This window comes from Panthera pardus, unplaced genomic scaffold (genome assembly GCF_024362965.1).
Source record: "Panthera pardus isolate Hobbes unplaced genomic scaffold, ASM2436296v1 HiC_scaffold_6, whole genome shotgun sequence".
In the NCBI taxonomy this organism is placed as follows: domain Eukaryota; kingdom Metazoa; phylum Chordata; class Mammalia; order Carnivora; family Felidae; genus Panthera; species Panthera pardus.
The window spans coordinates 24273790-24297840 of record NW_026526991.1 but is presented as its reverse complement, the minus strand read 5'-3'; the positions used below and the strand labels follow the sequence as shown (position 1 = coordinate 24297840).

The 24051-nt window shown below is 36.3% G+C and overlaps 1 protein-coding gene across 2 annotated transcripts in view; it reads left to right on the top strand.

The window, feature by feature from the left end:
* CFAP54 (cilia and flagella associated protein 54) overlaps positions 1–24051 on the top strand; it is a 290383-nt gene that overhangs the window by 105989 nt on the left and 160343 nt on the right. For both annotated transcript variants that reach the window (XM_019446503.2, XM_053894838.1), the window contains exons 26-32: positions 2346–2468; positions 11200–11328; positions 12996–13110; positions 14853–14942; positions 15473–15599; positions 20790–20904; positions 21900–22000. In XM_019446503.2, the coding sequence (XP_019302048.2) occupies positions 2346–2468; positions 11200–11328; positions 12996–13110; positions 14853–14942; positions 15473–15599; positions 20790–20904; positions 21900–22000 (800 nt within the window). The remainder of the gene's footprint in view (positions 1–2345; positions 2469–11199; positions 11329–12995; positions 13111–14852; positions 14943–15472; positions 15600–20789; positions 20905–21899; positions 22001–24051) is intronic.

Below are 24051 nucleotides of genomic sequence, written 5' to 3'. Positions count from 1 at the left end.
TATATGGCAGAATTGGCATTCCAATTCAGTCAGAAGAGAATGGATATTTTTGGTCAATGGTAGTGAACCATTTATTCATCTGATATGGATGGATATTCATCTGAAAGAAAATAGAGTTTGACACCTATATTGTACCATATATAAAAAGTCCAGATGTACTAAAGATTTAAATGTAAAATAAACACGAAACTCTTAGAAATAACAAGAAAGATAAGAAATATTGACTATATTTGTGGCAGCCTATGTGTGACAAAAGGGATCATAACAAAGATAGTAGAAAATTTATAGATTTGGAAAAAGTGTCCAACCCTGACAAGGATAAGTATATATAGCAAAAAGTCTTACAAATTGACAATCACTTAGTAAAAGAATGGCCACAGGGCATGAATAGGCAGTTTACAGGAGAGCAAATCCAAGTGGCCAAGAAACGTGAAAAGATGCTCAAACTCTGAATATCCCAAGAAATGTACATTAAATGACTAATGTAATACTGTTGACAGAATTGCAAAGATCTGTAACTCCTCTTCCTGGTCAGGGTGTGGGGCAAAGGCACTCTCATTCATTGATGGGGGAAATGTGAATTGTTGTAGGCTTTGGAGTTTGGTAAAACAATCTTAATTGTCGTTAAACTAAATCTAATTTTAATTAAAATTAAAAATAAATATACTTGACACAGCAACCCCTCTATTAGTAATTTATCCCATAGAATAAAATCCCCAGTTAGTAAGATGCTGCTCCTGGTTCTGATCCTTGGTTCCCAGATCCATGTGTTCCACCTACTGGGGACATAGTGCCATGTAACTGTCCTTGATTTAGAGTGTATACTTTGCCCTAGAAGATGGTGCTTCATCCTCACTAGGTACCATCAAAGCTGGTATCTCAGTTGCCACTCATATTGGCAACTGAGCATTTACAAGGGTGTTTATTATGGCCATTTGGGTGATAGCAAAAAAGCTGGAGACAGGGGCACATGGGTGGCTCAGTCAGTTAAGCGTCCGACTTTGGCTTGGGTCATGATCTCACAGTTCGTAGGTTCGAACTCCACATCAGACTCTGTGCTGAGAGCTCAGAGCCTGGAGCCTGCTTTGGATTCTGTCTCTCTTTCTCTCTCTGCCCCTCTTCCACTCACACTGTCTCTCTCTGTCTCTCAAAAATAAATTAACACTGAAAAAATTAAAAAAAGAGCTAAAGACAAAGAGGCAGTGTAGTAGTAGGAGATGGCCAGTATACCAGATTGTAAAACATCAGCTGTGAAAGTGTGCAACATGGAGATTCTGGAAATGGCTGAATAAATGATGGTTGTTCCACACTAAATCATATTGTGCAGCCATTGGCAATAATGAATTTGAGCTATACCTGTAGACTTGGAGGAATTTTTCCTAAGACATGGATGAAGGAGAAATGCACAGTTCAAACAAGTGTTTATACATCCCATTTTGTAACATAACATTAACCCTCCCTCTATGTATGTTTATGTATTTAGGTGTATGTATATGATTATAAGATCCTGGAGAAAACTACAAAATTACTAGGTTGCTAACATGATTTGGGGATATGGTATAGTAGGGTGGAGGCAGGTGATGATGGGGAGGAATTAAAGAAGCATTAAAAAATACTCATAGGTGTATAGTAACAATACTAATAATATTGTTAGAATGGTGGCTTGAAGCAATTAGTGTGCTCACAAAAGACCAATATCCATATGTTAATTTGTCCTTTGATAATCTGGATGATTAATAGATTGATGCAATCTCAGCTCTACTTTTCTGACAGTAATGTTGCTCAGAACAGGGCAACAGTATTGAAAACTAAACTTAATTGTCTAGCTCTTGACCAAATTCAGGATCATATAATATGAAGTAAGGAGACTAGGAAGTAAATGCTGATATGGATAGATTTCTTGGTATATGAATGCTTGGTTTTAATTTTAAAAGAAACTATTATTTCAAGTACCTCGTATCACTTTGTATTTAATATGGTACCTCCTTCTCTATATGTTTTTTTAAGGTCCTCCTAAGTGTGGGTGTGTTTTCAGTGTCTTGTATATGTAATATTCTGCCGATAATTTTTATGGCACTTGTCAAAATGTGCTTTGTTTTGTAATTGCTGAATACTTATTTTATCCTCTATACTAGTTTTCAAGTTACTTTAGATGAGAGACTCATCTGAAATTGAATATATTAATTTTATCTCAGAGTACATTCTTTTATACGTGAGAAGCAATTCATTGATAATTATTGAGAATAATAAGACTTGATGGCTTAAAACTTGCGTGACTTGAATAGGACATTTTGTAATGGGTGAGGCTATTTGTCAACAGAAACTCTTCTGCTTCTATTTTTTAGATCTTGATAAAGTGTGTGGTGGTTTTGCAGGGACTACCAAACATTGTCCACTCAAAGAAACATTTTGCAAGTTTTGAAAGCGTACAACACATGATAGCTTGTTGTGTCTTCTACATAACAAAGGTATTTATCTTATTCTTTGCCTCATATCATAAAACTTAGGAATAGCGATGATTTAGAAAGCTACTTTTAATTAACTTTTAAAAATACTTTAAAAAATAAAACCTACAAAGCATTTTAGCTCAAAAGTTGCCTGAGTGGGTCAGTTGGTAAAGCCCGGAGGGTGTCTCTTAGGCCAGGGGAAAGGGTGGAAAAGAGCACAATTTTATGGGACCTCATTCACCTTGGAAGCAAGAAAGAGCCAAGAAATCAGAGACCAAGAGGTAGGCTTATTTATCTTCATTGCTTGGCTCAGAGGCCCACATTGTGTGTTTCTTCAAAGGCTTCAGTTGTCTCAATCCAGTGAAATTCTTCAAAGAAGGGCCTTATCTGTGCCTGCATATTTTATATGGTTTTCACAGGATTTTTGTGATTTGGTCAGGGATCTGGAAGAATACTGCCTTGGTGGGCTGATTTGATCCATCACTTTAAGTTTGCTTCAGTGAGGGTCTTGAAACAGAAAGACTTTTACCTTTACCTTAGCAAAGAAGTCATGATTTGTTTTTCTGACCTCAGGAGCAGAACGTCATATTCTTTCCATCACCCAATGGTTTACCACTGCTGGAGACGCTTCTGTAATCTTGTTTGTGTAGATACTGAGGGAGGATAGTCATTAGCAGGAAGAGAAAAATAATAACTCACTTAAGAAGACTCAGAACTCCAAGGGGCAGGACAAACACCAGATTAATTGTGGTTTTTACTCTCACTATGTTGGAAAATACCAGAGGTAACTTGGAAAAAAAAAAAGAAAGAAAGAAAATCTGCAAGGTGGTGAAAAGCAATTAAATGGTCAAAACAAAACAACAACAACAAAAGATCTTTTGTAACGGAACAAAAAATATTTGATTAAAAAAGTTGAACAGATGAAGATTGTGGTTACTGGTATTTCTTGAGTCAAATCTGGAAGCTCAAGAAATACCTGACCGCATAGAATGGAATTATGCAGAGATAAATTCAGAAGGCAGACCCAGAAGTCCTAACATGAAATAAAAGGAGTTCTGGAGGTAGAAAATTAAAAAATAGAGAATAGGCTCCCTAAGTCCCAGGCAGGATTAATGTAGGAGCATATGTGTTGACACTTGGTGGGGAGATTCTTGAAGTCCAGATATAAAGAACAATCGTAGTTTTGAGACCCAAAGAACAGGTTATTTGCAACGGAAAGACAATCCGTTAGCTTCAAACTTTTTTATCAGCAGCAGCAGAAGCTAAAATACCGGAGCAACATTTGTAGAATCCTGAGGGGAGAAGACCAAGGTCCAAAACTAATAGCCAGGAAAGATAGCATTCATTTGTATGGGCAAAATAAACATTTTTGGAAGTGCAGGCATTTAAAAATATTCTGCCCATGTACTTATCTGGGGAAAACACTTGAGGAGATACTCCATCAAATGACAAGTGGTTCAGAAGAGAAATCCCAAGACAGGGAAAGACAAAAAGGGGAGGAAAAATGGGAGCAATGAACCTTGCAATATATGTATTATTAAAATTAAATAGGTAATAATGATATGATGTGGATTTTGTAATATAAATGCTAAGTAGGGATTCTTGAAATAGAAATGTTATCTTTGAAAGAAAAAACTTATTAGTAACCTAGAACTTAAACTTTTATTTTGTTTGGGGTCAAGGAGAGGAGAGCAGGTAGAGATTCTTGGTGCATGTTGTGTGTTTTAAAAAAATACATACAGGGGCGCCTGGGTGGCGCAGTCGGTTAAGCGTCCGACTTCAGCCAGGTCACGATCTCGCGGGCCGTGAGTTCGAGCCCCGCGTCAGGCTCTGGGCTGATGGCTCGGAGCCTGGAGCCTGTTTCCGATTCTGTGTCTCCCTCTCTCTCTGCCCCTCCCCCGTTCATGCTCTGTCTCTCTCTGTCCCAAAAATAAATAAAAAACGTTGAAAAAAAAATTAAAAAAAAAATACATACAGTATAAAAAATACATATACTATAAAATTATTAGTTTCTCTCAATAGACTATATATATTTAAAAATGACTCAGGAGGGCCGCCTGGGTGGCTCAGTGGGTTAAGTGTCTGACTCTTGATTTCAGTTCAGATCATGATCTCATGGTCATGAGATCAAGCCCTGCACGGGGCTCCACGCTTGGCATGGAGCCTGCTTAAGATTCTCTCTCTCCCTCTGCCTTTCCCTCTTGCTCCCTTCCTCTTTATCTCTCATAAATAAATAAATAGATAAAATAAAAAATAAATAAATAGATGTCTCAGAAAATGTAGCTAGGTGCAAAACTATAAAGCACAGTAAGACTTGTAAATTGACAGGAAGGAAAAATGAACAGAGGAATAACAGGCAGGAAGAATGGCTAATTCAGCAAAACTAAGAAAGAAAAAGAGATAGTATTTAAGATAGAAGGAATACAATCAAGTGTATTAATTACTTTACTAAGTGTTAATGAACTCAGATGACAGAGATGGCCAGATGAGCTAAAAAGTCAGATTCAAGTGGGGTGCCTGGGTACTCAGTCAGGTAAGCATCTGACTTCAGCTCGGGTCATGATCTCATGGCTCGTGTGATCTCATGGCTGGTGAGTTCGAGCCCCGCCTCAGGGTCTGTGCTGACAGCTCAGAGCCTGGAACCTGTTTTGGATTCTGTGTCTCCCTCTCTCTCTGCCCTCCCTCTCTCTCTACCCCATTCTCGCTCTGGCTGTCTCTCCCTCAAGAATAAATAAACATTAAAAAAATTTTTTAAGTCAGATTCAAGTGTTTATAATTGTAAGAAACACTCATAAAACGTCTCCTTAAAAATCAGGTATAGGAGATGCTGACTCTTAATAGTGTGATTCATTATTTGTAGAGATTCTCTAATGCAATAGATAACGATATGAAAAATTTTATGATATTAAAAAACTGGGGCACCTGGGTGGCTCAGTCGGTTAAGTGTCGGACTTCAGCTCAGGTCATGATCTCCTGGTTTGTGAGTTCTAGTCCCACATCGGGCTCTGTGCTGACAGCTCACAACCTGGAGCCAGTTTCAGATTCTGTGTCTCCCTCTCTGTCTCTGCCTCTCCCCCTGCTCAAGCTCTCTCACTCTCTCTCTCTCAAAAATAAATAAACATTAAAAAAAATTTTAAAACAAGTATAAATTAATCTGTAATTGTTACAGGTCTCCAAAACTCATGAGAATCTAGTAAACATTATTACAATCGAAAAAAGAATTTATAAAATGATTGTGAGATGCTTTCAAACTGATATTTTTATACTGTCAGTAACTGGTTAGAAATGGAGAGAAGAAAATATACCACTTTATAATATACAATATTTTAAGACAAATACCATATGATTTCACTCATGTGGAATTTAAGAAACAAAACAGATGAATATAGCAGGGAGAAAAAGGCAAACCAAGAAACACACTCTTAACGATAGAGAACAAACTGAGGGTTGATGGAGGGGAGGTGAGCCAGGGTGGGTTAAATAGGTGATGGGGATTAAGGGGGCACTTGTGATGAACACCAGGTGTTGTATGTAAGTGAGGAATCACTAAGTTGTACACCTGAAACTAATATTACACTGTATGTTAACTGGAATTTAAATAAAAACTTGGAGGAAAAAATACAATATTTTAAACCTAACAGAGTGCTAAAAGACCCAAATAAAAGAACTGTGAAATCTACTGAAGGGCACAAAATAAGATCTGAACATATGGCGGGCCACTCCAGGTTCGTGAATATGAAGACTTAATGTCATAGAAATATAAATCCTTCCTAAAATAATATTTAAATATAACACAGATCTAATCAGAATCCCAATGGGGTTTCTCTGAAACTGATTAGAATAACTTAAAGTTCTCAATACATACTAAGACTTATTATAAGGCCACTTCAATAAAAAATGGTGTTAACAAAGTAATAGGCAAATAGTTCAGAAGAATAGAAGAGTCCAGGAATAGCCAGTCCCAGGTCTACAGAAGAACTTAATATATGACAAAGGTGGCATTTGGATTTATTGGGAAAATGATAATTTATTAAAATATTTTATTTAATAAAAGGTGTTGGTATAACTGACTATTCATCTGTAAATAAACAAAGCCAGAGCTCTACCTCAAACTATAAACAAAATAAAGTCCAGATGGATATTTGTATGGCCTTGAAGTCAGAGGAGACCTTTCTCAAAAGGGCATATAATTTAAAAGGTACACAGGAAAAGATAGATAAACAGATTACATGATAATTAAAAGAATTTTTTTTTATGGCAAGACACTATTAACAAGGCTTAAAGGCAAATATTAAAAAAATATTTGACAGATACAGGATTATTAACATTGCCTCATAGAGTAATCAATGGGAAAATATGAAATAATTTTAAAGTTTGGGAAAAGAAGAATCAGATTTATTTTTAATTATGAAGGATGTGTTTCAGTCACCTTGAAAAGTGGAGTAGTGAACAGGTACCAGATGATGAATGGCCCTCTAATGAGGTCAGAGAAGAGCCATTCAAGGGTTTTAAACCTGGAAATGACATCATGAAATTTGCATTTTAGAAAAGAGAAATTATTCTGGTGGCACAACAGCTAGTAGAGTGGGATAAGACCTGAAGCAGGGAGGGAGTTAGAGGGTGAGAGATGATAAACTGAACTATGGCAGTCTCCCCTTATCTGCAGTTTTGCTTTCCACGGTTTCACATACCCACGGTCAACTGCATCGGGAAGCAGATGGGCCTCCATCTGATGCGTTGTCAGAAGGTCAGCGGTAGCCTAATGCTGTGTTGTGGTGCCTGCGTCATCCACCTCACTTCATCTCATCACATAGGCATTTTATCATGTCCCATCATCACAAGGGGAAGGGTGAGCACAGTACAAGATATTTTGAGAGAGACTCTGCTCACATGGCTTTTATTACAGTATACTGTTATAAACGTTCTGTTTTATTATTATAGTTGTTATTACTCTGACTAACTTATAAATTAAACTTTATCATAGGCACATATGTATTAAAAAAAACATGTATATCAGGATTGGTGCTGAGGTTTCAGGCATCCACTAGGGTCTTGGGACATATCCCCCATGCTTAAGAGGGGAGGCTACTATAGTGTGAAAAAGTGGGAGATAGAATTGAAAGGATTTAAGAGTTATTTATGAGATAGAGTTGACAACCTGTAAAACTACTGAGTGTGTGGGGATACAAGGGAAAGACGGGAGAGTCAACAGTAATCCAGCTATCTGGACTCAGCAGTTGAGTGGATACTACTTGTTGGACTCTGGAGAGGGAGTAATTTTGTATGGGAAAGAGAGAAAAGATACTGAGTTTTGAATATATTGACTTTTGGGGCTAATAGGATATCCAGAGAGGTGTATATTATATAATTGGAACTACCGTCTTGGAGTTCAAGAGAGGCCAAATATGTATAAGGACAAAGCCATCATTAATATATGGACTCAAACGAACAATATAAATAAATGATATCGTCTGGGGACAGTGTGTAGAGTGAGAAGGGAAGAGAATTATTTAAGAGTGCACTAAATCCAAGGGGCCTGTCCTGCTTCCATTAGTCAAGAGGAAGAAGAGGAGAGTTGATTGGTCCACTGCTGTTTTGTCATTCCCAACCTCAATCTTGAGAATCTCTCTGGTGCTATCAGCGCTGCCATTATCATGTGGTGTAACCAGTGAGAAAGCAGGAGTTCCACATAATCCAAAGTGCCCCTTTCCATTTCTAATGTTACAATTATACACACATTAATTAGTGTTATGCTGGACTAAAAGTATATCTTCCAAGGTTACTTTTCTTTGGAATATTTTCTCTGCTTGGCGTCCGCCACTGCCTGCCCCCCAGATTTGTCCATCAGTAAGTATTTCCAGGAGAGGAATGTGTTTTTCAAATAAAAGAAGGCCAGGTTATACTCTCTTTCCAGGGTACTGGACAACTACTCACTTTGCATTTAAATAACTAATAGCAGCTACTGCAATGTTTCTTCCAGAACAAAGAAACTATTCCAACGCAGCTTGTAGGTTGCAAGTTGCCAATAGCAACTTCTCCTGCTAAAAACCAACCCACCAGGGGTGCCTGGGTAGCTCAGCTAGGCATCCAATGCTTGATTTTGGCTCAGGTCTTGATTTCACAGTCCTGAGACAGAGCCCTGAATTGGGCTCTATGTTGGGCTTGAAGCCTGCTTAAGATTCAATCTCTCTCTCTCTCTCAAAACAAAACAAAACAAACAAAACAAAACAAAACACCAACCAACCAACCAACAAACCAATTCTGCTTATCCAGGCACTCCACATTTGACCATTAAAGGAGAGAAGCCAGGAGAGGGAAAGGATGAGGATATAGGAGCAAGATCCCTGAGAAGGCAGGAGGCGGTGAGTCCTAGCACAGGTGGGACGGGTTAGTCTGGATGGGAGATTGACCTCTCTCCACTAACAGGAGAGTAGGATGGCTGGAGTTACAGGTGAGTGTGTAGGTAGGTTTCTGGACAGGAGATAAGCTAGTTTCCCTACATTTCCTCTGTGAAAAGGAAGCAAGGTCATTTGCTGAGAGTAAGGAAGTAAGGAGTAAGGGTGGGTTTCCAAGATTGAGAAGAATGGGAGGTTTTGCAGCAGCTTCTGTGGATGATTGCAGAGAGTACTGACCTAGAACAAAAGACCAGCATTTGGGGCCTAGTGCATGTTGAAGTCCTTGAATTCACATGTCTCCTCTCTCAGCCTTGTGTGATTTTTTCCCCATAGCACACAGCAGCTTGGGCCTGGCCCTGCGATTCCTTACTTGCCATCCACAACTCCACTAGCTTTCCCCCACAACTTGAAGAATCACATTGAGATCCAAGTGATATTATTATAGAAATGACCCTGAATGTATTTTGGACATCTGTAAAAAGTAAAATGTATATTAATGTGACGATTTTGATATCAGAGCTGCTTCTGTCCCAAATTGATATGCTGAGAATTGTCCTTTCGGAAGCTTCCTCCAGCCTGACGGTAACCCCAGAACCCTGGCCTGAGTCCCAGATTTCAGGTGTTCATTTTTTTATAAACACATTTTTTGTATGGATTTTCTATTATGACATGGAAAGTCCAATTAGTCTAATGGCTCTGTGTCCTTTCTCTGTTCTGCTTAAAACGTTGGTAATCTGTTCAGATGACTCAATCTTTCTTCTTTAAGCAGCAGTATTTTTTCTAAAAGTTGCCAGAATTCCAAATGAAGTGCCACTTTCTGAGACAAGTCATGTTACATGTTCCATTATGTTTGCATTGTTTAAAACTTATTATGCTAAACATCTGGCATAGTCTTTTTATTTCTGTTCACCATTTGGTGTGTTAAGTAGAATTGGTTCTCTATTTCCCTTTTGATTGGAAAAATTCGTTATCATTTATCATTTTGTACTGTCATATGAAGATAAGGGGACAAGACGACACAGTCCTTTCTAGTTCTAAGCCTCCAACTACATCAGAGAGCAAAGTTGAATGGAGAGCAAACATCAGCTCATTTCTGCTTTCTAATACAACATACTCCCTCTGATATCAATTTTATAATGACACTGGACTGTTTTGCCTGGCATTTAAAGCCCCGATTGACCTAACCCCATTGACCTTTTCAAGATTTATTTCACCGTTTTCCTTCCCACACTCAGTTCCACGGTCAGCATTAATTTAACGCTATTGCCGGGTCCCACGAAGTATTTCTATTTCTTAGCACCTTGGATCAGGTAGGTATTATCAGATTTATGCAACCACCCGTGTATATATCCTTTCACTGTATGGGAAGTAGCAGTTGTTACTTATCTTAAATAAATACTAAGTTACTCAGCTTGACAGAATACACCTACATCTAACAAATTCCTACAAGCTTATTTATACTCTTGGAGAATGGCCTTATGGGGTTCACCATGAATGTGTCCCCTATGCAAATCAGACTGCTGGCCAGGGAAACCTTTCTAGAGTTGATGCTAGCGCCCAGATGTTCATGACCAGGTGAAGCTTTATAAATAAAGTGGGCAAGTTGTTCTGAGAAATGCCTCAGGGGTAGGGAGGCATGAAGGCCTGAAACCATAGTGAGTGTCAGAATTTATATTTCGCTCAATATTTTGTAAGCTTAAAGTACAAGGAGATGAGTGCTTTACACTAGGTAAGGGCCAGGCTAGAGAAGGCCAAAGAATAGTAATTAGTAACAAATTGTGGATGAGAGCAGCTCCCCTTTTTATGATTGCAGCGTCTGTTGCAGCTCTGGTTCATGGAGAATCTGCCCAACACAGCTTGTCTCTAGTCTAGTCCACCACTAGAATGTCTTATGAATCACTTACCGTTCTTAAATCACCCCATCCCAGACATTTTGATGTCAGTAATTATGCCATTTCACATAGAAAGCAACTCAAGACAGGAGGTGGTGGTTATATGGACTTTTTAGAATGATTTTGTTTTAACATGGGTGTGTTAAGTGGAAATATTTTCTTAACAGTTAACTTCCTATACTGAAACATATATGGCTATATGTCCCAGAAATACGGGAAATTCATTATTGAGGAGATAATCTTGTTATTTTGTCCTTTATTTAAAGCAGTGGAATCGTGCAGCTTTAATTGTGGGGAAATAGAATCTGGAGGTAAATTACCAGTTTCCTTAACAAAATCAGGGGAATTCTTAGACCCAAACATTAATGGGACTTTTGAGTTTATGAAAGGTGGTGGATGACACTTGAAAATAGACAAGGGGTAATTAATAATATTTAATTATAATTAATAAATATTTTCAATTAGATTCTGCGTTCATGGAAAGAATATGACCTGGCAGTTATGATTATAAATTATGGAAAAAAGATGTTAGACATCACATCAGGGTGCAAATCTCTATTTGGTGTGACTGACCAAGAAGAAACACAAGAGGAGGTAATTGATTTTTGTTTCTTGTCTTAAAACATATACTTATTTGAGTCTTTTAAGTGTCATGTGATACTAGCAAATGTGTTAGAAAATTGACTAGTTTCAAATTTGTCATATTTATATAAACAAAAAGTGGTATATAGCAAAGAGTTTCCTTATTTAGAAGCATCCATGCTGGAGTACTGAAGAGCCTCTCTCACCAGTACTGACCATCAGGTGTTGATAGAGCTTCCTATGCCCAGCTGGACAGGGGACTAAAAGCCCTGTAAAGTCTCTCCCAAATTTATTTTATGATTCTGGGTGGGTCAGCGAATGTAGTAAATACCCGTCAGAGCTTTTTAGTTTGTTCACAGATTTTTCCTAACCTCATTGTGTCACCTAAATTGTCTTCTTTATGAAACTGCTAATGTCTAAGACTACTTTTTAGTATCTGCCTCCCATTGTATTGCCTTTTCTTGAAACCATACGATTATGTGTTTTTATAGATCAAATTTTGAAATGTTGCTTCATTTCTGAGGAGCACTAGGAATTACTTGAAGCCTACTAATTCACTGACTGGGGTGGGGAGAGAGACTGTCAACCCTAGACTCTGTTTCTGTTGGACTGGCCCCATCTCTATCTCTATTATATAATGAATTATATGCCAAAGTAAGTGTGTGCTTGCCACAGAAAGCTTCAAAAACCACCACTGTTTTACTGGACGAATTTTTTAAAGCCATAATATTTTTTTGGGGGGTGAAGGGTCATTTTGTTTACAGAGAGTTTTGATTAAGCTGGATGCATTTTGAGGGTTTTTTCCACCAACTGTTGTTCACTGTCAGAGTCCATCAGCCGCCAGGCCCTTTATGTCACCCAGGCCTTGACTCATGAGCCTATTCCTTCACATCATTGCAGGGCAGGACCCCATGTGTCCTTCCACGGAGCCCCAAGCCCAGTGGAATGTTGTGATACTTCTTTCTAAGACTGTAGGGACTGAGAAGCTAACGCCTAATTTATAAGAGTCAGAAATTGTTATAGCCCCTCAAGGATGCTTTAAGCCTGTAGGGGCTTGGGAGGGTTGTTTGTTTGTTTGTTTGTTTGAGAACAGGAGACATTAACACTTCAGTTCTCAGGCTCAGACTGTTGGAAACATGGTGGGGAGACTGAGCACAGATCCACTAATACTTAATCCACTAATTGCAGATCTTGTTATGTTTCAATGAAAGGCAAAGCAGCAAAGGCAATTAGCTTAGTTGTAAAGAAGCTCCTCTGGGAAAAAAGAAAGGAAAGAAGAAAAGGGAAAAAGGAATACATTTCTGAGGGCAAGATGGGAGTTTTCTTTTGAGGATTTTTTAGAGCTCTACCCTCAGCTGCTTTCAGAAAAGTGTGTATAGGTTGAAGGGATGGTGCTAGTTGGGGTTTTGGGTTGTAGAAGTTACTGGAAAGAAGGGAGAGGGGAAGAGAAGAAATATTTTGGCCAATCTCCATAAAATACTGAGTATTGTGTTTGTCATTTAGTTGGGATGAAATGACTGTTATTATTAATTATTCATTTATATCACTTAACCATGTAGATTGTAGTTTTTATCCACCAGGCCTGAAAGTATGAAATCATAATTTAAAGATTATTACTTGAAAGTGACAATTGTTGAAACATGTTGAAGTACGTTCTGACACTTAACCAATGTTTTTAGGGTTCTTCCAAGAAGTCTTACAAGCCTAAGAAGCCACAGCAGATATTATTACCTGAAAAAATAAATGAACAGCTGGCCTTGTTGGAGACCCACCTACTCAAACTGACGAAGCAATGTAGTCATTTTTTTTTCTTTCTGTATACTTCTACTTGGCATTATGTTTTTTTTTTTAAATAAGAAACTATTTTGTTAAAAGGATTAAGATGAGATTAGCATTTGGTAAATAAATCCTTTAAGGTGCTTTTACATTATTTCATTAATCCTAAAAATACTGTGTTAATAATGGATTGCTAACTGCTTTTTTTCTGATGTGGTTCATGAAGATTAAGTGATTTATTTAGGATTACATAGCTGGCTTATTTTTGATTCTAAAGCAGGGTTTCTCAGCCTCGACATTCTTGTCGATTTGGGTCAGCTAATTCTTTGCTGTGGAGTACCCTATGATGATGAGCGGCATCCCTGTCCTCTACCTAGATGCTTGGCACATCATCTTCCCTGCTTTGACAATCAACTGGGAGGCAAATGTTGCCAAGTGTATTGGCGAGGGGAGTGCAAAATTGAGAATCACTACTCTTTCAAAGGCAGAAATGTAAGAGAAATAAAAGGATAGCGTGAAGTGTGTTAATGAGTGAGTGATTTGAACCACAGTCTGCTCAAGTGAAAGAGTGGTTTAGTTTTAGGTCATTGTGCCAAATAGGAATTTCAAAATGGACCACTGTGCATACAGTGATTAGAATTTTGGAGTTTGCAGTTTGGAAATCTGCTTAAGAAATTGATTTAGTTTCTAGTGATGATAAATATTATCACCTGCTTTTTAGCAGGTACTTCAAACCTTCTGGAAGAATAAGAGAGTACCTTTTCTCTCCACATTTTCCTCAAGTAGGAGGTTCTACTTTTGGCCCCTCAGCCTTTCTGGAACTTACTACTTGCAGAATTCTGTGTCCTGACCTCACCTCTCTTAGTGTGCCTCAGTTCTATCTGGGATCAGAATTCCCTGACCTGGATATCTCTCTCTCTCTCTCTCTTCAAAGTCTGTTTTGAGTTGAATTAATGAATTGAACCCAATGCTCTATTATTCACACAACCAGTAAACCTAGCTTTGGGAAAGCTGTAATTGTCTCGTTATAAGAATATAATTCTTTAAAATGCGAAGTGTTTTAGAGATGTGAATTATTTTCATTTTGTCAGTAAAAACATTTTACTAAGAAGCACAATGTAATGTTACTAGCTAAACAACAGATTTAATAACAAAATAATCATAAAATAATAGTTTTGTACAGTACTTTCTGTGTGCCAGGAAGTATTTTAAGTGTTTTATACATATTGAAACTCATATGGTCCTTATATAACAACCATATGAGGGAGCTACTCTTATGCTCATTTTAAAGGTAAAGAACCTGAGGCACAGAGAAGATGAGTAACTTAACAAGGTCTCATAACTAAAAATTGTTGGTGTTAGAATTTGAACCCAGGCAGCCTTGCTCCAGTGGCTGTGCTGTTCATTATTCTATATTTTACGGTCTTTTAAAAGTAATTGTGTAAAAATAAAGTTAACATAATTGGTATGTTTCTGAGTCTGGGGTTTGCTGGTAATATGACAGCCATTGAATATGAGAGACTCAAGCCTTAGAAACTCTTCACCTCTTTGGTGGTGATCTCCTTGGCTTTTAGGGGGAAAAATGAAAGGAAAATAACTAAGATCACTGAAGTTTTTAATGCCCCCAAATATAATGATGTAGTTGATATTTTGAAAGCACATAATTTAGAATGAATGCTTGAACATTCTTCCAAAGAATTTTCATTTTTGGTTATTCACGTTAAACAGAACCTACAACTTACTAATTTTTTAAACCTTAGATGTTACAACTGAACTCTCAGGAACAGAGGACCCTGTATTTCTTTACCCTATTGTTTTAAACTGGTCGGTCAAAGGTGCTGTGAAAGAAGGTAGGTGACCTAAACGTATATGTGCTGTTCACTCGATTTTCTATTGAAGATCATTTATTGTGTGGATTTTGTTGTTGTCTGAAAGATCTCACTTTTCTAGACAGAAGGTTTTGAGTTCTTACCTGTTTAGAATAACACAAAATAACTATTGGTTGTCAAGTAATATGATTTAAAATCTGGAAAGACAGAACTTTGATGGTGACTTATTTTGGTAGTGAGTGATATTATGAAGCCTATGAGTACTAGGTAATTGAAAAATGTGAGTGATTGTCAAGTCCAGCTATGAAGAAATAGCAACATTATTGCTTAGCTCAGAGTGAGAGAGAATAAAAATTAGGATAACTAGTAATTTTGATAATTAGCACTTTTCCCCCCAACTTGTCTGACATTAGAGGCAACTTTTATGAACTAGTTTTCAACACTGAGATATTTGGAAAACAAATGAAATATAGACCATAAAGGATTATTTGATCTTGGAAAGACAGGAGTTCTTGACACATTTACTGCTATACATTTCTTTGTTTTCACAGTTATGAAATTTAAGCAGAGACCTAGATTCCTAGAATTCTTTACACAAGTTATGCTAAAATGTATGAACGATGAAAAATTTCATCTTATGGTGGAGATAACAAATCCTGTTTATGACTTCTTAAAAAGGTATTTGTAGTATATATCTTATAATATTTAAAGCTTTAAAAGATAGGTAACATTGTCATTTTAAGATATATAAAGTGGATGGAAAAGATGGTGGAGTATGCACGTAGTGTGGGGTAAACAGCCACTTAGGAGACAGTAAGGATTTATGTCTGTGTGTGTAAATAGATAAATAACTAAACATTTTCTTCCAACAACTGGTCTTCCCTTTCACCATTATGCATTGATCTGTCTCTCATTTTAGTAAAAAGAAGCATCAATAACATGAGGTCTATTTAAAACATGGCAGCAAAAGGGAAACATTCTCAGAAAAACATGTAGAAAAACATTCTTCCTAAAACAGGTACTTCATTTATTAGAAAAAAAAGCTTGGAATTTATGTGCTTCATATTTTCAAGTGATAAAGGAGGAAATTGCTTTCATTAAATTTCACAGGTTACGGTATTCAGAGAATTAGTCAGAAAGTTCTATTAAATTTAAAAAAAAATCAGAGCTGAAATTAGAAGTTTGGAAGCCACAAATAACATTGTTAATACCAAAGAGAATCAGAAGACACTTGGTGTATGGTGAAATTTGGAGGGCTGATTGTGGAGGTCCAACCTAAGAATAGTAGATATTTTGAAAGAGGAAAACAGACTAAGTGGCTTAGAATCATTGACCAGTGGTGTAACAAAAGACTCAAGGTTGGAGATCGAACAGTGTGACTAAGTTCATAATGATTTCAATTTTCAAGTCTGAGCAGATGTTTTAGGATGTTCTTCTCCAACTCAGGGAATATAGAGGAGGAACAGATGCAAAACTTTGATTTCTACCTGGATAGTAATACCTATTTTCTTTTTATGTTCATATGCTTAACATAGTTTTGCACAAAAGAGATTTTCTGCAACAGAAAAATGTGCAGCTGTGTTTTCTTCCAATTTTATGGTTTCATGCTTTATATTTAATCTTTTAATCCATGTGGAATTTATTTTGGTGTGGGGATTTAGATTAAACTTCAGGTTCTCCACCCCCCCCCCCCCCCACCCCAGCTTATCAATTGTACCAGTAATATTTTAGAGAATAATTCAGGGCACCAGTGTGGCTCAGTCAGTTGAGCATCTGACCCTTGATTTCAGTCTGACCCTTGATTTCAGCTCAGGTCATGATCCCAGGATCGTGGGATTGAGCCCCATGTTGGGGGCTCTTCGCTGAGTGTGGAGCCTAATAAGATTCTCTCTCTTTCTCTGTCCCTTTCCCCCACTTATGTGTGCTCTCTCTCTCTCTCTCTAAAAAATAAAAAAATAAAAAATAAAAAGGAAACTCTTTCAAAAAGAAAAAAGAATAATCTCTGTGTTACTTATTTTTAATTCTACCTTTTCACATTCAAAGTGGGTGATTCTACCAATCATGCTTATAAATGACAATGGAAAGGTATTTCATAAATTTTCATGTTCTTTTTTTTTTAATGTTATCTATTTATTTTGAGAGAGAAAGAGAAAGTGAACATGAGTGGGGAGGGGCAGAGAGAGAGTGAGAGGGAGAATTCTTATCAGGCTCTAAGCTGCCAGCACAGAGGCCAAAGTGGGCAGATCCCACGACCATAAGATCAAGTCATGACCTGAGCCAAAATCAAGAGTCCAACACTTAATCAACTGAGCCACTCAGGCTTTCATGTTCTATATTAAAAAAAAATCAATGTATATGGAAGTAACTGCTGAGAAGACAAGGTTGACTTGACAGAAATATAATATTGAGAGAGTTGAACATGCTACTTTAGAAAGAAATAAAAAGAACACAGAACATGTATATAATTAGTAAGATTAATTTAATATATATAGCCAATCGAGACTAAACACCTTTTAAAGCACTCATTAAATTTTTTAAAAAGTAATATTTTTTAATAAGTAATTTTTTTAAAAAAGTAATATTTAAAAAGTAATATTTAAGTTGCAGAATAAGGCTCAATAGATAACTGAGAGTAAAATTTGTAAAGACCACATAGTTTTACAGTATAATAAAACTGAAAATTTTTAACGTTAATTTATTTTTAAGAAAGAGAGAGAGAGACAGAGTGTGAATGGGGGAGGGGCAAAAAGAGAGGGAGACACAGAATCTGAAGCAGGCTCCAGGCTCTGAGCTGGCAGCACAAAGCCTGATGTGGAACTCGAACTCACGAGCTGTAAGATCATGACCTGAGCCCAAGTTGGACGCTTAACAGACTGAGCCACCCAGGTGCCCCTAAAACTGAAATTTTATAAAAAAATACAGGCATATGTAATTATTGGATCAAAAAAGAAATCTAACTGAAAGTATACTTTTGAAAGTTAATGATAATGAGAAACCCTAACATCAAATGTACTCAAAATAGAGAAATTTTTAGCTTTAGAAGCCTCTATTACTAAAAATTAAAAATAAAATCAAATGAACTTTCATTGAACTCAAGCAATTAGAAAAATTAAATAAATCTAAGAAAGCAAAAAAAAGAAAATAAAAATAAAAGTTGAAATTAAATAATGGTTTCAAAATCATTTAATTGGTAACTACTAGAACTAGTTCTTTGAAGATAAGAATAAATTAGTCAAATTGCCAGCCACCGTAATAAGAGAAAGTGAAATACAAGTAATCCACAGAGGTAATAATCATACATTTGGAAGCAGTTAAACAACCATTAGATAATAGCATATACAATTTAATATGAATAAATTAGAAATTTCTAATTGAAAATGATGATAATCTGGAATTTTTAAAATAAGAATTGATTGAAATAGTAAAAAATTGAATAGTTCAGATTTTTTTAGGCTACTTCTTTCATATTTTAAAGGAACAGATAATTTTTACTTTACATAAAGCTATTTCAGCACATGGGTTTAAAGTTTCCTACTAAATTTATCACACCAGTCTCTGATAGCAGCTTTATAAAAAGAATTTTAAAAATAGTCAATTCTAAATCAGTAGTATATAGAAACAAAAATTCGTAAAGTACTAGCTTATAAATTCAGCATTGAAAATGTAGATCTTATTCTCAATATAAATATAGTAGGAAATCTGCAAATGTAATTATTACTGGTAGTCAAAGGAACCTTTAGCATATGCTAAAAAGTCATGTGGTGAAATTCAACAACCATTCCTGGCAAATTAGGTGTAGAAGAATATTTTCTGTTCAAATTAGCTTTTTAACAAGGAAACTTATTCCTTCTATCATTTAACATTGTTGTGAAAGTTCTTGCCAGAGCATTAAATAAGAAATAGAATTTAAGATTAGAATTCATGTGATTATCACAAAATAGGGTCTCCAAAATGTTTGTCAAATGAATTCTTCAGTGAAGTATTCTGAAAAGGAGATAAAGTGATTGCTATTTGCAAATAATTATTTTTTAAAACTTAAGCTAATTAACCAGTAACTATCAGAACTAATTAGAGAATTCCATAGGATAGCTAGATGCAAAGCCAATAGCTCTCCTATATCAACTAGACAGTATGATCCCATTTCTATGAAGCACGGGATTAAATTTATCAGGATTTGTGAGGAGACTTAGGCTAATAAAAGAAGATCAAACATTTTCACTAAGGGATATTTTTAAAAATGACTTGAATAAATGGAGAGACATAGTACATTACTTGATGGGCAGATGGACTACTTTAATTTCTATTATCTTCAAATTAATTTATTGGTTTAATGTAATTCTAATAAAATTCATTTTATGGAATGACCTAGAATAATGAAATATATTTGAAAAATAAAAAAAGAGCAAAAGAGAGATTTGTATTATCAGATAAAGTATAACAGAGTTCTGTTTTTGAAATTATAGGCAGACAGGCATTGGGATTCAATGTTTTTAGTCAGAAACAGGTGTTGATATAAGTAATTAAAATAATGAATAAGCCATGAAATCAAAGATCAATAACACTACATAAAAATTTAAAAATCCCATTTTTCATAACATACCATAAACAAAATAAAAAGCTAGGAGGAAGCATTCTTTGAAGAGGTCAGGAAGTGGGAGGAGTTTAATTGATTCAGTGGGTGAGAATTCTGCAGAGCATGGAGGCGAATGTTGAGAAAATTGGAAGATGGCAAGTGTATATCCATGACCTTCTCTCCTTCCTGTATCTTTCTGCAGTAACAGAAACCAGGTCAAGCATTCTGGAGGGTGGGTGAGGCAGGGGATAGAGAAGAGACCAACCTGCTTGGAAAATAGCAGGCAATCAGTCTCCAGATGCAAGTTGCACAGGGTGGTTCCCCAAGTCCCCAGTGGTCACTGGTCCAAGCTTCCTAGTTGATGGAGACAAAACATTTGCCAAAATGAATGCCAACCAACTGGGGGACTCTTGGAACTGCTGCAGCTGGGCTGGAGTCCCAACCAACCATAGGATCCAGGATCATCTTCATTAAAATTGAAATAAGTGGCCAACAGCCATTGGGACCAAGGTGAATTTGAAACCCCAACTCCTGTAACTAGTCATCCAGACTCACCCAGTCATTTCATTAGCCTTCCATTTCATTAGCCTTACATTTTATTCAATTTAAGTTTTTTGGATCCCGTTTATCATGTGATAGCAGGGTTTTGCTGGAATTAGCAAATACCTACCCAAAGAAATATAAATTTTAGAAAATATAGAAATTTCAGGGACAGTAGATGATAAGTATCAATAGAAGGAGGGATAATGAGAGACTTCACAGTGCTGGAAGGGCCTGGATTACCTTAGGGGCCCATGGCAGATTGAAAAAATGAGGTTAAGAACTTCTACAAGTCATTGGAGGAGGGGATAAGTTTTCATAGTCATATAAATGCCTAGCACCTGTTGGTATTCAGAACATGATAGCAGCTAAGAGCCTTGACATGATGGAACCAAAGAGACTGAAATCTGTTGGTAGCAAGATAGCTTGTCCAGGGAAACTCTTATGTAGTTATCTTTTCAGTTTTAAAGGGATGTGTTCATGTTGTTTTATTTTCAGTTCAATTCTGTTTCTTCTATGTCATACATAAGCTCTCATCACATGTTATGGTATGAATTACATTTTGCTCTTTCGAAAGGGCAGTTATTCCTTGATGATCAGGAATATCACAGTCTAATTTATGCATGAGACACAAACAGTTTTGGACATTCTTCTCATACGATTTCAGTGACAACATTCATTAAAGATTTATTGCTTTGGGATAATTTTGTAAATTCTTACAGATCCTTTTAACTGACTTTTTATTTTTGTATTAGGAGGAATGAATCCCTACTTGGAATTAAAAGAACAAAATATAAAGACAATATTTTGTGTAAAAAGACAGGCAAACCTTTGAAGAAGTTCAAAGTTGTAGTAATGGAGATTGGAAGAGTAAGACTTTTGAATTTTAAGTTAATGAAATTAAGAGATTCATGTGTCTAGAAATGATTGGCTGCATTGTATTTATTATAATATGAAATAGGGGTGCGTGGGTAGCTCAATTGGTTAAGTGCCCAATTCTTCTTTTGGCTTAGATTGTGATCTCATCGTTATGAGATCAAGCCCTGCATTGGGCTCCATGCTGGGTATGGAGCCTACTTAAGATTCTTTCTCTCTCCTTTTCCCTCTGTCCCTCCCCTGCTCTCTCTTTCTTAGGAGAAAAAAAAAGAAACAGTAGGAAATACCAATAAACAATATTATTATTATATAATACATTATAATTCTTAAGTTACCATGTGGATATTTTTAAAAAAAATTTTTATGCTTATTTATTTTTGACAGAGAGAGAGAGAGAGAGAGAGAGAGAGAGAGCATGAGAGGGGGAGGGGCAGAGAGAGAGGGAGACACAGAAGCTCAAGCAGGCTCCAGGCTCTGAGCTGTCAGCACAGAGCCCGACGCGGGGCTCGAACTCACAGGCTGTGAGATCATGACCTGAGCCAAAGTCGGATGCTTAACTGACTGAGCCACCCAGGCGCCCCCCATGTGGATATTTTTAAATTTTTTTAATGTTTCTTTATTTTTGAGAGAGAGACAGAATGTGAGTAGGAGAGGGGCAGAGAGAGGGAGACACAGAATCCAAAGCAGGCTCCAGGCTCTGAGCTGTCAGTACAGAGTCCGACATGGGGGTCGAACTCATAAGCTGTGAGATCATGACCTGAGCTGAAGTTGGACAATTAACCAACTGAGCCAGCTAGGCTCCTCTCCATGTGGATATTTTTATAGTCATATATTGTTTTGTTTCTTTTGATAGTAATTTTAATTGAAAGTTATAAAGATATCACTGTATTTCATTGTCAAGAGATAAACATTAGAGTATGAATAAATTATAATATTGTGTTCATAGTTTAGATTTAATTTGTAACATTTTTGTTATCTCCTATATTAAGACTATAGAAATGATGCCAACAAAAAGAAGTAAAAGAAAGGAAACTCTAAGAGAATTTTTTTCTAAAAATCCATCTATTGCTGAAATGATGGAACATGAAAGGTATTAACTGATTAATTAATTCCATAAATGTTTACTATGTGGTTGGCATTATTTTGGGCATTGGGGATACACTGGTAGACTAGATAGATAAGATCACGGCCCTTGGGGAACTTACATGTTAATGATAGGAACACATTAAATAAGTGAACACACAAATAAACAAGACAATTTAACATTCTGATAAGTTTTATAAAATAAATGAACAGGATGATATGCCTAGAGTAACTGGCCTTGGGTGGAGGTAGTAGTTTAGGTAGGGTGGTCAAGAACCTAATTGGTAAATTACTTTTAATTATTAGTGGGCCTGATGTTCTTGTTCATAAAACTGAAACCATAAAATTTATCATGATGAAATGTTTAGCATCTATTTTTATGAGTATGAACTTATGATTCTTATATATTCTTTATATATCGTACCATCATTATATATATAAAATGTCCTTCTTTATGTAGTAATTTGGATCTTAAGAGCAACATATGCATAATAGAACCACTCTCACTTTGTTTTTGTTGGTATTTGCCTACTATCTGTTTGACTGTTCCTTTATTTTCTTTATTTAAATTATGACATTTTTGGGGCACCTGGGAGGCTAGGTCAGTTGAGTGTCCAACTTTGGCTCAGGTCATGATCTCACGGCTTGTGAGTTCGAGCCCCATGTCGGACTCTGCTGACAGCTCAGAGCCTGGAACCTTTTCGGATTCTGTGTCTTTCTCTCTCTCTCTGCCCCTCCCCCACTCACATTCTGTCTCTGTCTCTCAAAAATATATAAACATTAAACAAAAATTTAAATTATGACATTTTTAATGCTATAAATGCTTACATTAAGAAAAAAAGTGCAAGGAAACAACTTAACATTATACCACAAGGAACTAAAAAAGAAGAAACTTTACTGAAATTTAGTAGAGGAAAGAAATAACAAAGAAAAGTCATAAATAAATAAAATAGAGACCAGAATAACAATAACATAACATTGAAAGTAATGACCAGTTTTTCCAAACAATAAACAAAATTGGCAATGCTTTAACTACATTAACTAAGAAAAAAAAAATCAAAAACCAAAATGAGAAATGGAAGAGAAAACAATAGAACAAATAACTACAAAAAATGCATAATGTGATAACAGATTACTATAAGCAATTGTATACTAACAAATCAGATAACTTGGAAAAAAACCCCAGATAATTCCTAAAAAAAAAAAACAAGTTACCAAAACTCTGAATCATGAATCTTGAATCTAAGAAGTAAGAAATATTCTTAGCCCAACAACAAGAATGAAAATTGAATTAAGAATAAAAAATATCCCGGAACAGAAAAGCCCAATACTACTTGGTTTCATTGCTAAGTTCTACCAAACATTAAAAAAAAATAAGTAATGACAATCTTTATCAAAATCTTACAAATAATGGAATAGGAGGAACACATTCAAAATCATTCTATGAGGCCAGTACTACCCTAATACCAAAGCAGGGTAAAAACAAAAAAAGAACAAAAAAGTCTAGCTTGTCTGATACAAGTATCGCTACTCCAACTTTCTTTTGACATCCATTTTCATGATAGATGTTTCTCCGCCATCACTTTTAATCTGCAGGTGTCTTTAGGTCTAAAGTGAGTGTCGTATAGGCAGCCTATAGATGGGTCTTTAGTCCATTTACAATCAAAGTAATTATTGGTAGGTATGTATTTAGTGCCATTTTATTACTTGTTTTGTTGCTGTCTCTGGAGATTTTCTGTTTCCTTTTTCATCTTTGTCACTTTTGGTCTTTCTTTCCCTCTCAGAGAGTCCCCTTTAATATTTCTTACAGGGCTGGTTTAGTGGTCATGAACTCCTTTAGTTTTTGTTTGTCTGAGAAACTCTTTATTTCTCCTTCTATTCTGAATGATAGCCTTGCTGGATAGAGTATTCTTGGCTGCAGAGTTTTCCCGCTTGGCACTTTAAATATATCATGCCACTCCCTTCTGACTTGCCAACTTTCTGTTGAGAAATCTCCAGCTAGCCTTAGGGGTTTTCCCTTGTAAGTTAAGGACTTCTTTTATCCTTTTAAGATTTTTT